The following is a 15,203-nucleotide window of genomic DNA, read 5'->3' as shown; positions in this document are numbered from 1 at the left end:
TTGTTTATTCCAAGTATTTGTTTCTGTGCCATAGTTCAACATCGTTGCTCCTGCTGAGAGAACACAAGGTACTTGAGTGGAACTGCCCCTGGTCACAGTTAGTTGGAGTAGTGGCCTTTCCCTTTTCTGATCTAGCAAACTGATGCTTGACAGGGTCTCTTTAGGTCATGTGTATCTACCCTTTAAGAACACGAATTAGCAGAGCCAGTACCTGAAATAACCTCTCATCAGCAATGAGAGTTCTTTTTCGTAGGTCATAACACTCATCATCCTGCTTTTCCTGCATGGCTTTGTATTTGGAATTTTGGTGCTCTTTGTGGGCTAGTTGTGCTGTCTAAAAACAAAACTACAACCTACAAAGCTTTTTGCTAAACTTGTACATCTTGGAGCCAAGCATTCTTCTGATTCAGGTATGAACAGTGTTGTTGGCAGATGTGGTACTTGATTCTGATGTGACTCTGCAAGGACCCTAGACTTGTCTTCTGCAGTTGTGCAGCCTTGGTGCAGATCAGCACTGCTTAAACCAAATAAATGCAGAATATGAAGGGTCCAACCATGCTGCCAGCTCTTTGGCTCTAAAAGCAGGATTGTTCTCTTAGTAGCTGTAATATCTTCAAGTGAGGTACTCAATGAAAAGATCAGTTTGAAGAAGCAAGCTCAGGCAACTTCCTTTCTTTGCTTCAATGAGCTGATACACTCTAAGCCAGAGCAAGGCACTGCCCTTCCTGGTGGTGCATGGAAGGCAGGTGGGGAATAAGTTTCTTCAGGCAAAAGCCAGAAACCCCACCCTCTTGCAAGGTAGGTTTAACACAAGGAAGCATCTAAGTAAAACATAAGAAACTTTAAAGAACCAAAGTCAAAATTTAAAAAAAATTTATTCCCTCCATTTTATATACAATAATTAGACTACTGTACAAAGGTGTAAATGGTCTTTGCTGTGAGTTGTTGTGCATATGCAGCTTAGTAGACAGATTTAACATTCAATTTGAATCTCAGTGCGAGTAGGCACTAAAACATCCAACATACCTCCAAGGTATAAAAAGACATACCAGTTTTACAGGTTTCTCCAGCATATTTTGTTACAGTGCAAAATGCTATGAAATAAGGTTTCTTTAGAAAATTCATATAAATTAAACACATATTGCACTTGTCCCAACCAAAAGTGTAACAAGTTGTACTTAGTGAACTAGTCTGATACGTTTTAGAACATTCTTCACACACATGCACTCCTTCCTCCTAGCTATTTGTGCCAAATATGTGTAGTTCTTACTCCAAATCTTAAATAACTGTTTATAGCTCTTTGACTAATGCAGTCCCTCTTGAACAGACTGCTAAAAAAAAAAAAAAAAAAAAAATCACAGTGGATTAACGTAACAAGAAAATTCTCCAAAACCCTTTTCAGTTGTCTTTCCAGTAGCACTGTAACTAAATACATAAAAATCAGTATTGTTTAAATTCATCATGCAAGTGTATTGAACACCAACTGTTTCAGACACACCCCTATTTTCTGCAAATTTATGAAACCTGCAGTTCTAAACATGTACGTATTTCTACAGTACTTTAAGCTGCTAAGCTAACATTGCACCCACAAACATTTTGTGCAATACCACAGGTAGGACTTTGACTTCTGTACATCACTGGCTGCTATGGGGCACATTGGGAGAAGTGGCGCAAAGTTGCAGTAATTTCAGAGAACAAAAGTCTGTTTGGTCTGAATGTAGTCAATACAATCTGTGCACCCACCAAATGAGAAATAGAGTTGAAGGCAAATAACATCAATCTTAATAAATTTGAGTTTCCCTAAATCCTTACAAGCCTTGAGATTTAAAGGAACAAGTGCGTTTGAGTGCAGATGGTAACTTTGTGCTTAAGATATTTATTCAAAGCTGAAAGGTGAGGGAGTAGCTTAGGAACAAATCTTTCTTCCTTTTTTTTTTTTTTTTTTTTTTTTTTTTTTTTGCAAACCAGTATGAACAAAGTTGCTACTAAAACCACAGATGTATAAAAGCAGAGGAAAAGTAAAACACATGGCTAGCTGAATGCTAGTCCATGTCTTAAAACAGTTCAGGGTTACCTGCAAAATGCTTCCAGCATTTAATTTCCTCCCCCTACTTCACCTCAGAGGACTATATTTACTGCTGTTACATACAAAAAGAGCATTTCTTTTCTGAAGACACTTCTGCATTCAACTCGGCTCAGTCTTTCAGAAAATGAGTGGAAGAAAACCTGATTTCTGGTACTATGACATTCTCCAGGTCCTCTTCTGGAGCCGCAACAGTAACTGTACAGTACTTTCTAAAGGCAGGTCCCCGTCTTACTTGGATACTACTAGATATGAAGTCCTTAATAAGGCAATACGCTGTTTATACAAGTAATGAGATGAAATCCTAATTTGACACATTAAGGAATTCTTTACACAGATAGCATACGTTTACACCACTTGTGCAGGTCAAGTGTTTACATTTTAAAAAAAACAAAGCAAAACCCAACCAGCCGGGCTTTGGATTAGGAGAACAAACAGGTAAGGTTCACAAACTGGAAGGCTGCTGGATTACTGGACCTGGTTCACATTCACGAAGGTTGTCTTCTGACCTCATATACATTAGGAACACAGTGACAGTAGCAAAGGTAGCTGCGTTGACAGGAAAAGCACGGAGAAGTGTGGAAGTAAGACCTCTTGTGAACACCCTCCAGCCTTCTTCGTGGTAACTCTTTCTGACGCAGTCTAAAATGCCGTTGTATTGTGTAATGCCTCCGACTCCATCAGCCTGAAGCCGGGATTTGATCACATCCACGGGATAGGTCGAGAGCCAGGACACGATTCCCGACATCCCCCCAGAAAACAGCAGCTTGGGAATAACGTAACTGTCTTCAGCTTCACAGCCTAAATACCTGGTCATGCAGTCATAGGTCAGGAAGTAAAAGCCAAAGCTTGGGGTCTCTCTTATGAATGTAGAGACCATGCCCCTGTTGATGCCCCTCAGCCCTTCCTTTCGATAGATTTTGATCAAACAATCCAGAGAATTTTTGTAGTTCTTCATTTTTAGTTTGTATTCACCTGTTCCTTGAAGCTGCATTCTTGTCTTTGCCAGCTCCATGGGACAGCAGATGATGCACTGGATAGCCCCTGCCGCTGACCCTGCAAGGAACTGGTTTAGAGGAGTGTCTTTTCCAAGAGCACGAAGTGTGTTTCCTTGTACACCGAACACAAGTGCGTTAATGAAGGTAAGTCCCATCATTGGTGACCCAATACCTTTATAGAGTCCAAAAGCCTAATGGAAGAAGGTGGGAAAAACCCTTTTTAAACAGTGGTGTTGATAACCTCCTGAAACTGTGCAGAACATGGCCTTTCTGGCTCTCCCTTGTGCCCTAACTTTCTAACAGTGGCCAGAAGATCGGTATCATCTTGCTTTGTAGTAATAATTTCATCGCTGCCTAGGACACAAACATCTAAACATTTTTAGAAGTACAAATACATAGTTGAACACATCCAGAAAATAATCTTAGTCCATCCAGAGAAGAGTTTTCTGCTAAATTTTATGCTTTATTTTTTATGTAGCTAAAAGCCTAAAGCCACCCTTTTAGTTATGGTCTTGAAGCTTCAGCAGAAAAGAAAGCTCACCAATTTCCTCACTCATTGCTTGAATTCTCAGAAAATTAGCTATTCAAATACTTGTTATCTTATTTAAAAAGTTAACTTCAAAATATCAACTTCTAACTTAGTGATCATGAAATTTCTGGCAAACTTCTGACTACGCTATCTGCCCTATGGTCAGGTGATGTTCAGAGTATGCTTTTCTCTTGATCTTCAATATTTTCAGGGTTTTTTTACAGCTTTCCCACCCTTCTGATACAAAATAGGCAAAGCATTAATTTTGTACTTACAGATTCTTGCTTTATGATGGTCTGAAAGCAATGGAAGGTCCCACGGTAGAGAGGTTTCTCTACATTTTGAACTTGTAGGCGAACCTATAAAAAGTTGTGAGATACTGATCTGTATGTCAAGAGCAGCCTAATTGGTAAACTAGTGTCTTGTACATATATGGAGATTTGCTATAGCAATGTTTATACACTGAAATGCCATATGCGGCAAAATAATTTGAAAATATTCTGTGTTTTGAATTAATTTGGGGGGTGAAAACATGAAGGCAGGAGGATTATTAACTGCTTGTAAATATTAGAAAAACAGGATGTGAAAGTACAACAGGGTACGCTTATCTAGAATTTCAGATTGGTGTTTTCTAGTACTGGCTACAGTAAGTACTTTCTTTAGCTGCCAAGAATACTTCTGTTCACATTAAGGACTATCTGTACAAACCTGATGTAAATAAATTTTTATGAAATTCTAAGTCAAGCATAAAATAAGGATAATTGTAAAAGCATGGAAACTCTCACCACCACCCCCCAAGTGTTTCTGGCTACCAGACTTGGGACCCTTCACTGAGATCTGATTTTTTTCAGAGGGTAGCTGGGAAGGGACTCTTAAGATGTCTTACTTTGCATAAGGAAAGAATAAAAAGCCACTTGTCCTTTTAAATTTCAGTCTGTTTTCTTTTAAGCTTGCTAAATGCAAACAATTTGTGAGGGTGTGGCTGTTTCAAACCTTTAATGTTGCTGATCAGTTACCATTTCAGTTTTGGAAAAGTTATGTTCTGCTGGACAGATAGAAGCTACTGTAACTGGTGACATTAGGAGACAGGCCAATTACCCAGATATTTTTTAACATGTAATGGAAAAGTCCAATTCAGTTTTTCCTGCTAATTTGTCCTCAACACATTTCAAACAAAACAAAAAAGCCTCAAAGCTACCTTGTTTGTGCAAGACCCTACGCTGCAATAAACTCAATAAATTGGTTTCACTGGATTGGGGAAGTTAGAAATCTGTCTTTGATCTCTAGCATGGAAGGCTGCAATGTTCCTCAGAAAAGATGCTTTTCAACCATTTAATGCTGCTGCTGCAACTGTATCTAGAGCAAAAAACTTCAAGACTCTTACTCTGAACAAAAGAAAAGATTATCAGGTCTACATGAAAGATTCCCAACTGTAAAATCTTTTTATCCCTATTTGCCTAAAGTAGTAGTAAACACCACCACAACAATGAAAGACCCATAAGACAATGTGGGTCTAGAAAAGGGTTTGGGGACACAGTTTGTCAAAATTCTGTGTTCAGATTAGCTTTCTCTGAGGCAAAAAATAATTATTTACAATTTCAGTATTTTTTTTATATTCTTACAACATGTCACTTTGTTTTGTAAATCAAAGCTTTAGTTTTCAGTGTCCTTTTAGTATACACGTTAGTGTGTGCTAGCCAGACTGGGAGGCTGAGATCACCTCAGGTCTTCCAAGATGGAACAGGGTTTTAAAACTTCTTAGAGCTAAAAGTAGGCTTATAGTAGGATTCATAGAAAATAAATCCTTTGTCACTCAAAGTGACATTTGGGGGGGGGGGGGGCAGGCAGGTTGTTAAAACTGCTCAAGAAGCAGACCCACAAGCAAAGTCGTAAGTCTTAACAAGCTGTCAGAATTGCACAAAACGAAGGTTTTACTCCATTAATAACTTACTGCTATTGTTTCAAACCCTGTCTGTGAAGTCAGGGGACTTCCACATGTATGGGCTTTGGGAGAATTGCATGCAGGTTAGGAATCTTCTTACTTTAACTGTTCTATACACTTGTCTTTAGTAGTTCAGAATTAGTCATATTCTGTATATAGGTTGAATTTCCTAGTGGCATACAGCTCCCACTATTTTTGTCTGTATAATTTGTGAAATATTGACCTATTAAGCCTTGTTGTAAGATAAAATATTTAGAGAGCACTGATGCTCCACATCTAAGAATGAAAAACAGCTCTTCCATTTGAGCACAGTGATGACCACATAGGGATACCCGCATTAGCAAACTGCCAGGTAAGGCAATGAATACATATGAAACTTTATTTCATCAGTATTAATGCCATATTCAACAAGCTCTTTAGTGTGCACAACTATAGGAAGGATGAATCATGTGCAAATTTTAACCCTCTATTCTCTTCATTGTCCAATATTCTTGCTTTCTTGTTATTTGAAACCACTGTTAGTAAGATTTTAGGTCCAATACTAACATGCTAATTTCACATCACTAAAGACTTGCATAAAGGTACTCAAGACTAAGCAAAAAAAAAAAAAAAACAAACCTAAAACCCACCACACCCCAAAACAGTCCAAACATTTAATAATGTGCCAAATAAGTGATAAGTGATTTAGAAGTGTTTGAGCAATGAAAATGTCCTCCAAGGATATGTAGTGTATAAGACCTCAACAACAGTGTGCCTGAGATTCAGTTTTAGAGCCATTGTGTGTGGAAGTATATATAGCCAGAAATGCATACCAGAAAGAAGGTTCAGAATAAGACTTTACATTAAAAAAAAAAAAAAAAAGGGATATTTAAACCCCGCTCCCTCCATGCCATAGCTGTAGAAGAGGGACACATCAGTTTAAAACTAAAAAGGGAAAAAGCTTCATAAGTCTTTTAGATCTTTATTTGAACTAATACATTTGGGAATAAATTAAGACTGAGAGAAACAGAAGTGTTCACCTGGGCTATACTTACTAGGTAACTCTCCCGTGATGAGGCTTATCTGTCATCTACAACAAAGTAACACTTTTGCTGTTAATGAAGACAGCCCCTAGCTCAGAAAGTAAAGGCAGTTAAAAGCAAAAAAGCAATTTTATACATTACATCAACAAACCAGGGATAAGGAGTTTGCCAGTTCTGAGATCAGCTCAGTTGTGGGTTTTGCAGGGTGACTTCACCAGCTTAATCTCTCCCTGTGTGTCCCACCATCCCCCTCCCCGCTTTGTGAAACATGATCACCGGTCAAAAAAGGAGCTTAAAAGCCAAGACAGAAGTAAAATTCTGGCTTATCTAAGCAGCTTTCCCATTGTTCAGTTATATTAAAAACTTACAGTCTAAGGTGACTACCAGCTAGCCCTTTAAACACTGCAGAACTATAAAAAGGGTTAATTCTTAACACATATATATACACAACAAATTATGCAATGTCTGTCAGTGGTTTTTTTTTTTTTTTTTTTTTAAAGACTGGTTATAGTGTTAGTTTTCCCACATACAGTGGTGACAATGCCAGCTAATAACACAAACATTAGTATTTTCTCTGAAAAATAAAAGAAATGCTTATAATACCTTCTAATGGGCATGAAAATACAGTGTGCCATACTGGATTTCATAGAACAGTTGAAGTCATCCAGAAACAAACTATTTGCTCTATTGTAAAGCAAGATGCTTTTTCTAAAGCCAACACATCTATTTTGCAATAATACATCTGCTGGAACTAGCATGGGAGCCCCAGTTTTGCAGACACTTAAATGTTTAGTTTCATGCACTAGAAGCTGTTCCACTTTAAAAACAAAAAACCACCCACACATGCTTAACCTTAGTCTGAGCATAGAGTTTTAGCAGTTTTGCTGGCTTCAGTGAAATGACCCATCACCTTAAGTTAAGCATGTAAAACTTGGCAGGGTGGGAGGGAGAGAAAAAGACAGCTGGCCCTGTACCACTATAAAAATAAAATATGTGCGAGTCTGGATAATACCATTCCTGAAAAATATATACTAGAATTCAACCCAATTACGTAACAGTCAAATTTACCCTACTCTGAGAAACATACATACAGTTTTTACTATTTGAGCAGCTTGCACTTGACTGGCAAGGACTAATATCCAATAGCTAGGAAAATCTGTGTTGAATTAACCATGTGCTAGAATACAGAATATGGTGATGACCTCGTTAACTCTGTCAGCCTTTTGCATATCTAAATTCAGCAAGGTAGAGGTATTCCAAATATAGATCTAGAGGGTGGCATGCTCTCTGCTGCAGTCAAGTGATCTGGTATATTAATTTAGCAGGGAATATATTGGCACCCCTTCTTCTATTCTTCCACTGTGATACTTTGGATAAGGCTGCTGAAAAGTGACTTAACTTGTCATCCCATTCTGAAAAATGGGCTTGGACCCCTGGGAGTCCTGGCTGAAGGGCCCTCCAAGAGATTTAAAATCTTATGTTTGAACAGGTCTTAACTACCCTTAGTATGCATAATACATACAGCTAACAGACCATCAGAAAAATCAATCTTAACTTGGAAAGTTATAAAAATATATAGTCATACTTAAAGGGAGGAAAAAGCCCCCAGGCAAGCTTCATGCTGTGGATTTTTATCCACTTACACCCTGTGGCTAGTGTAACAAATTAATGCTTGAGGAGTAAGTAGCAGAGCTTGAAGGGGAAACAGAGATTTCAACCTAGTAACGAAGTAGGTTTGAGTTACAAACGCAGGGGGAGGCAGTTTGAGCAGTTAGTGATGAACAGCTGCAGAGAAGCAAGCTTAGAACAAAATTAAGTTAAAGGTAAGATTGTATTTTCAAATACAACATTGTTACTGCACTGATGAACTTGTAGTTCAGGCCAATGTTTGTCATGTTACTGGGTTGAATGACACATACAAGGAATTTTTTCCCTTCTGAAGAGCTGGAGACTGCAAATCTATAAAGAGTGGTTGAGGAGGCTCGCTCCAAGCTTTCCAGCACAGATTTATGCTCCTACAGTGCCTGGGGATTTTTTTCTTCCCCCACTCCTTGGAAAAACTTTCAAGTTCTCTACATAGAGACAAAGGTATTTCATAATCAACCCACCTTAACAGTGTCAAATGGGTGTCCTACCAGCACTCCGGCAGCACCTGAAACAAAACAAATGCCATGGTTATGCCTCACAGTTTTCTTCCTGGGTCTGGGGCTACAGTAGCCCAAGCACGACCACCAGCCTGAGGTGTAAGTGCACAGCATTATTGGTAGGCCAGGTAAAGAGCATCCTATCAAGTCAGAAGATAAGCGATCTACAGTTCAGTCCTTCAGGCCTGTACTAGATGCCTTTACGCTCCCGTCAAGCTTGTGAGCCCCAGTCGGGGTTGAAGTGTGTGACTACAGAGCCTGCCACATCTTACGGGGTGCTCAGTGGTGACTCCTGGCCGCGGCCTAAGGCGAGTCCAGTGGGCAGAAATGGCAGATTTCCTCCAAAGCACAGTATTTCATGTATGTGCCACTGTGTGGAAGGTAGAAAACCATGAAGCTTCTCTAGAAGCAGAAAACCCCTGCTCTCTGCCCACAGCCTTTCCAGATGTGATGATACCACCTGCAGAAGGACCATGCATTACAAAAAGCTTTGCTTTATTCTAGTGTCAAAGGACTTTTTAGAAGTTACATGCAGGCCTATGAGTTATACTGCCTAATCTGAATACATGCATTTTGCACTGAAAAACACAAGTACTGGCTGAAGCAAGGGATCCTCTAGCTCCCTAATTCTGTGAAGCAAAACTGGAAGTTCAGTTCACTTATGACCTTCTCACATTTGCAGAAAGATAACATCCCTCCCTCTTCCTGAGAGGATGCGGCAGAAATACAAAGCCCGCTCTAGGATGGAGTAATCCAGGTTGGTCAAGGACAGCACAGTGGCAACATAGTCCACAAAAATAGCGGTGTGTGCCGTGTTCGCCATGAAAAGATGAGTGGCACAACTGACCACACGGAATCCCTAGCAAGGCAAGGATCACTAGGGTGAAGTCGGAGAGAAGCTGTAAAAAAAAAAAAAAAAAATTAAAAAAAAAAAAATCTCTTTGCCAGATTGGCAAGGAGAACAGCAAACACAAATAACTGGAAAGCCAGACTAAGTCTCCTGAACACGGTGTAACAGCCGCTAAAAATGGAAGAAGGAAGGCCATAAGCAGATGCAGAGGGAAGAGCAAGATGAGCATACGTCTTCTCTCCTCCTCTTCGTGTTCAAGCTCCCCGCTATAAATATTTTCAGGTCAGAGGGGTCCCTGAGCCTGCTGCTGCTGCCCGTTTGCTAACCCCGGGAGAGCTCCCTCCCCACCAGCCCCCCTTTCCAGCCCCTTCGGGCAAACCCCGGCGCTGCGGCACCGCCACGGGGAGGGGCAGCCCGCTCCCCCCCCCCGCCACTACAGGAAATCCCCGAGACCTCCCTCCGCGCCGCACCGCGCCGCACCGGCGCTGCCCGCTGCATCCCCCCCGCCCGCCGCCCTCGCCCCCACCTGCAGCGGGCCGGCCGCGCTCATCGCCCCGCGCCCAACGCAATTCTCCGCTCACAAAATAAAAGCGCCGCGCCCAGCCCTCCCCTCCGCCCCCCCTTCTCAAAAAAAAAAGATTTCTGCTTTTCCTCCCTTGCCCCCCTTTTCCGCTTTTTTCTCCCCCCCCCCCCCCTTCTTTTTTTTTTTTTTTTTTTTTTTTTCTCCTTCGTCCCCCCCGGCCCTCACCGCCGACGCATCCAGCGAGGAAATCCAGAGCCATGCTGGCACCCTCCGTCCCCGGCGGGGCCCAGCCCTTGCGCGATGCCGCTCCGCGCACTGCCGCCGCCCGCCTCGCCGCCCGCCTTTCTACCGCCCGCCCCCGCCTCCGCCCCCGCCGGAGCGGGGCCGGGCCGCGCCCCCGGAGGGGCGGGCAGCGGGACAACTCCCCCCCGTCGCCCGCAGCCACTGGCGGCTGCGCCGGGGCGGCTCCGGGCAAAGGGCGGGACAGGGATGGGACTACCGGGGGGGCGGGCCGGGCCGGAGCCTTCCCTTCTTCTTTGCAGCTGCAGCTGGAGAATTAACCAGAAAGGCAGAAAGAAACCTCGGAGGCTGGGAGGTGGTGGTCGGGGGGGGGGGGGGGCAGAGCATCCCTCCTGCGGAGCATCGGTCGCCCCAGAGCTGTTTTGGGTGGTGCAGGGAGGCTGCCCGGGAGCTGCTGGCTTTCCGGGTGAGGCATCCCGAGGCGCTGGTGGTCGGAAAGCCTGCGGAGCTGGTGGCGTGAGGACTTTGGAGGGGGTGCCTCCTTTTAATAGGGGCGAAAGGCCTGCAACACCTCTTCTGTGAAGAAAGGCCGAGAGAGTTGGGGTTGTTCAGCCTGGAGAAGAGAAGGCTCCGGGGAGACCTTGTTGTGGCCTTTCAATACTTAAAGGGGGCTTATAAAGATGGAGAGAGACTTGTTACCAGGGCCTGTAGTGATAGAACAGGGGCTAAGCATTTAAACTAGGAGGCGGTAGGTTTAGATTTCTATAATAATAAGGAAGAAACTCTTCACAATCTTCAGCGGCGAGATGCTGGAACAGGTTGCCCAGAGAAGTTGTGGATGCCCCATCCCTGGAAGTGTTCAAAGCTAGGTTGGACAGAGCTTTGGGTGACCTGGTCTAGTGAAAGATGTCCCTGCCCAGGGCAGGGGGGTTGGACTAGACAATCTTTGAAGGTCCCTTCCAACCCAAACCATTCTGTGATTCTATAACCAGATTCCCCCACCCAGTGTTGTTCCGGAGAGGGGAGAAAGGGTTGCACCAGCAGATGTGGGCTCTGTGCTAACTGCTGCCCCCATGGCACAACTGCAAGCGCGGGGATAAGACCCTACCTCTGATGGCCAAGGACACAAATCAGTAGCCTGCTGTCTGTGGGACTTAGCAGAGCCCTGGATCTCAGTCTCACACATTGCTGCTGTGCCTCGCCCTGCAGGAGAGGCTTCTCCCTTCCCTGCAGACTTTTCTTGTTTTGTATTGAACTCTGCTTTCCTAGTAACATTACCTGGCCTCAAGGTGCCCTGATGCCAGAGCCTTTAAATGGGAAACTCAAGCTGTTGACAGCTTCAAAAGGGAGCCCTGTTTAAGCTGCTTGTTATTTCTGTGGGCAATGTCTGAGAAAGGGGAATACCGGTGCCATAGAACAGTAAGTACTCTATTCGAGCTTTGCTTAGAGTAACATGATCTTCTTCTGGGCCTGCAAAATCAGCTTTTAGAGAGTAAGTTCCAGAAGCAGAATGGAAAAGCAGCTGGATTTTTTCTCTTTTTTTGTTTTTGTTTTTCTTTTTCTTTCTTTCTCTTTTTTTTATTGCTTTCCATGGTATGGCAGTCCTTTTCTAGGTGTGGCAGCTCAATACAAAGCCGATGAAATCTTGCAGTGGACTAGCATACTAAAAATCAAGCCAGCTTTTACCTTCTGTGCAAAGAAAACACACAAACAAATGAATAAAGACAGGGATGCTTCCAAGGAGGTCTGAAACTACTACTACAGAACAAAACCTGAGAACCTGTTCCAGATTTAGCAGCACTTGGACCATCATTACGATTAATAAGCAGATAAGATGGAAATGCAAAGCACTCAATGAATCCCTGACCTCCCCCCTATCTTCTTCCAACCCAACACTCATTTGGGTTCCTTCTCATCTCTAAACACTCAAATCAATCAAGCAGTCAGGCGTCTCCAGGATGCTTTTGATTCCCTGATGCACATACCTGGGGGACCTGATGTCCTACCTGGGGACAACCAGTTGGTATCAGAGAGCAGGCAGGTGGGCTGGCTCTGCCCTTTGCTGCAGCACCGATAGCTTTGGGAGCTGCCCACTCCTGCTGTATCACACACCGTCCTACCTCCTAACGGGGACCGTGCCAAACCCATACACCTGCAGCCAGTACTTGAAATCAAACAGAAAGCCCCGATCAGTCCCTTTTCCCTAAACACTTTCTCCAAGTAGAGGTGGAATTGACTTTCTGGGAATCTTGTCCGTTCCAGCATCCACGAGAGGAACTGCAATCATGCGCACAGCTCTGCAGGTGAAAGTCCAGATGTTATATGCATCTGCCTTGTACCACAAGCCCTGGAAAGATCAGCTTGGCCTAAAACATTCCTGGCCAGAGTGTTTTTAATCTGTTATTCAAATCCTCTGATCTCCCAAGCAATCTGCCTCAGAGAAATTACCTTCTCCACCAGAGGTGTTTTGTAATTTTAATGTTGGCCCACAACGGACAGCGAAAACACTTCCTCTCTCTTTGCAGGCACTTCTTAGGTTATCTGAAGACAATTTTAATCTTAGTCTTTTCTTCTCTGAATTATATTGATTTTTATCTTTGACCTCTGATTCTTCTTACCCCCCGCTTTCTTCGGTTGATCTGGAGTTCCTTGAACTGACCCCTAAGGCCTTGCTGAGTGAGTAATGGGAGATTACCTTGGGTATTTGCAGACAACACTCTTGTTCATATATCTGAATATGAGATCAGCTATTTGCAAGAGTCTTCTCATAACATAACAACATAGCCTAACATAACATAGCATAACATAATATTGTTCATTCATGGGCAGCCTGTGACACATGATGTGCCCCAGACCCTTTTTAGTAGATCAGTGGCATGCCAGCATGTTCCCTACCTTGTACTTGCAGTTTCTTTCTACATAGTCATTCGTAGCTGTCCATACTAAATTGCTTTTTCCAGATTGTTTTTCCAGTTTGTCAAGAACACTTGAATTCTAATCATGCTGTCGATGTTTGTGCAGCCCCTCCCAGGTTGCTGCAATCTCCAAAGGCCTGTCTTGTTCCTGCATGCTTGAGCTGTTCCTAATAAGCTTTATTCCATGCTACTGAATGTTTTATTCAATGCTACTGAACCCCACTGGAGCAGGCATGTACTTCAAAGGGGGTGTGGGGGGTGCTTTATAAATTAGCACAGAGAACATCAAGGGCTCATTGGTATAAAGTTTGAGATGTCAAGGGTTGGTTCACTAAGAATGAGCATGGCTTTAGTCCCACTGGGGAGTTTCCCTTTTGTTCATTTTTTCTTGGTTGGGGTTTTGTTTTGTTTTTGGTTCGAGTTACACTTGTGAAGCAATGTTGTATGAATGTAGAGGAATTTATTAAGCTTGTATGGGGTGGGGGACAGTAAGTCAGTATAGGTGCTTATATTTGTGTGTGGCTTCCATAGGAGCTTTGCCATAAAGGGAAGGAAGTCATATAGCTCTTGCAATTTGTTAGTATGACTTAGGTCAGATGTTTTGCCTATTGATCCAGCACCTTATGTATGCAGTACAGATACAGTTGTGGAGAGGAGAGCTAACCTAATACTCAAGGAAACCCAGATTTATATGGTTCTCCTCTTCAGTCAGGCTGTTCTTCTAGATAGTTCAAAAGCTATGTCTGATCTTGTGTCGGCTTTGTTGATGTGTGATGCCTCCAGCTCAGAGCGTGACTCAGACATCCGTTGGGAGCTCTTGTGCCCTTCAGGCTCCATAGATTCGGCTCAGCTGTGACTGCCTTTCTTTTTATTCTGCTAAGGCAGATTCAAACATAACTTACAACTCGCTGGGATGCATCCCCTAGAGAGCTGGAGTGAGGGGTTGTGCTTTCCCTGCTTTCTTCTTCTTTGGGAGCATTTGGCTTCCCTGCTGGATGGTGAAATGTGGGCTCATCAAATAGAGAAAGCAGAAAAGAAAGAGCTAATGGTGGCTTGGGAAACATATAGAGTCTACTAGCACGTACAGCAGCTGCACTGCCACATGTCTGAGCGAAAAGGTTAAAGTTATAATTTAATGTTATCCTTCAAAGATCCTCTTCCCTTTGTCTCATTGCCTTTTAGGTCCGAATGGTGGCAATTCAGGTGGAAGAGGCTTTGCAGATGATGCTGGAGGGGTGAGATAGCAGAGAAGGTTTCCCTTCTTTCTTGTGCCAAGAAGTGACCCTGTCAACTGTCTGCTGCCTTTGATGGCACCCAGGGGAGATCTGGGAGAAGGTGAGCCTGAACAGAAACCTGGGAAAGCAAATTGGGAGAGTAGGGAGGGGAACAGAATAAGGCAGAGAGTAGAGTTAGCAGGGCAGAATTAACACTGCAGGTAAATGAAACACGAAGAGAAAGGGCAAAAGCAGAGTGAAGTAGGATAGGAACAGAAACGTGGAGTTGTGATAAACTTGTAGAAATTCTGGTGGCAATGGCATGCAATAAAATACATATTGTTGACTCAGGTGTTTCAAAATCTTTCTGTTTGCTTGTGAATTTGGCATCAACAATTGGCCCTGTCCCAGTAGACATGTCCCACAGGAATGTAGAGGGTGGTGGACAGGGGGTCTCCCCTTTGCTCCTCAGAGCTTCACCGGGGCTTAGCCAGCTCTGGCACTACCTGGCAGGAGAATTTCCTTTTATATAGCCTTCTGCCTCAGCCCTTGCCTTATCTTCTAAGGTAATGCACTGCTGCATCTTCACAACTTAAGTACTTATCACGTTACCCAGAAAAATGCATCAGTTTCTCTTTTTATTTTGAGCTGGGACTGGATTTCGAGCTGCTTCTTCCTAGCACCTACTTGGGGTCCCTGAATAGCTCTTCAAAGTCTCTTCGGGGCAGCAGCTCTCTCTCTGC

At 43.2% G+C, this 15,203-nt stretch overlaps 1 protein-coding gene across 3 annotated transcripts; it reads right to left on the bottom strand.

Moving 5' to 3' along the window:
• Positions 1-856: 856 nt before the first annotated feature.
• On the bottom strand, positions 857-10,450 carry SLC25A29 (solute carrier family 25 member 29). 3 transcript variants are annotated; one of them, XM_029997597.2, is made up of 5 exons: positions 10,317-10,400; positions 8,683-8,726; positions 6,587-6,621; positions 3,886-3,969; positions 857-3,272 (listed from the first exon to the last, which is right to left on the bottom strand). In XM_029997597.2, exon 5 carries the CDS (start codon positions 3,237-3,239, stop codon positions 2,529-2,531), a length of 711 nt encoding a protein of 236 aa, XP_029853457.1. In that variant the 5' UTR covers positions 3,240-3,272; positions 3,886-3,969; positions 6,587-6,621; positions 8,683-8,726; positions 10,317-10,400; the 3' UTR covers positions 857-2,528. The 3 variants fall into 3 exon arrangements, with proteins under 3 accessions (XP_029853457.1, XP_029853442.1, XP_029853451.1); XM_029997582.2 differs by lacking the exon at positions 6,587-6,621 and having other exon boundaries at positions 10,317-10,450; XM_029997591.1 differs by having other exon boundaries at positions 6,587-8,726; positions 10,317-10,420.
• Between the last annotated feature and the right edge of the window lie 4,753 nt (positions 10,451-15,203).

Source organism: Aquila chrysaetos, chromosome 2, assembly GCF_900496995.4.
Source record: "Aquila chrysaetos chrysaetos chromosome 2, bAquChr1.4, whole genome shotgun sequence".
Classification (NCBI taxonomy): domain Eukaryota; kingdom Metazoa; phylum Chordata; class Aves; order Accipitriformes; family Accipitridae; genus Aquila; species Aquila chrysaetos.
This window is presented reverse-complemented; position numbering and strand designations above follow the sequence as displayed.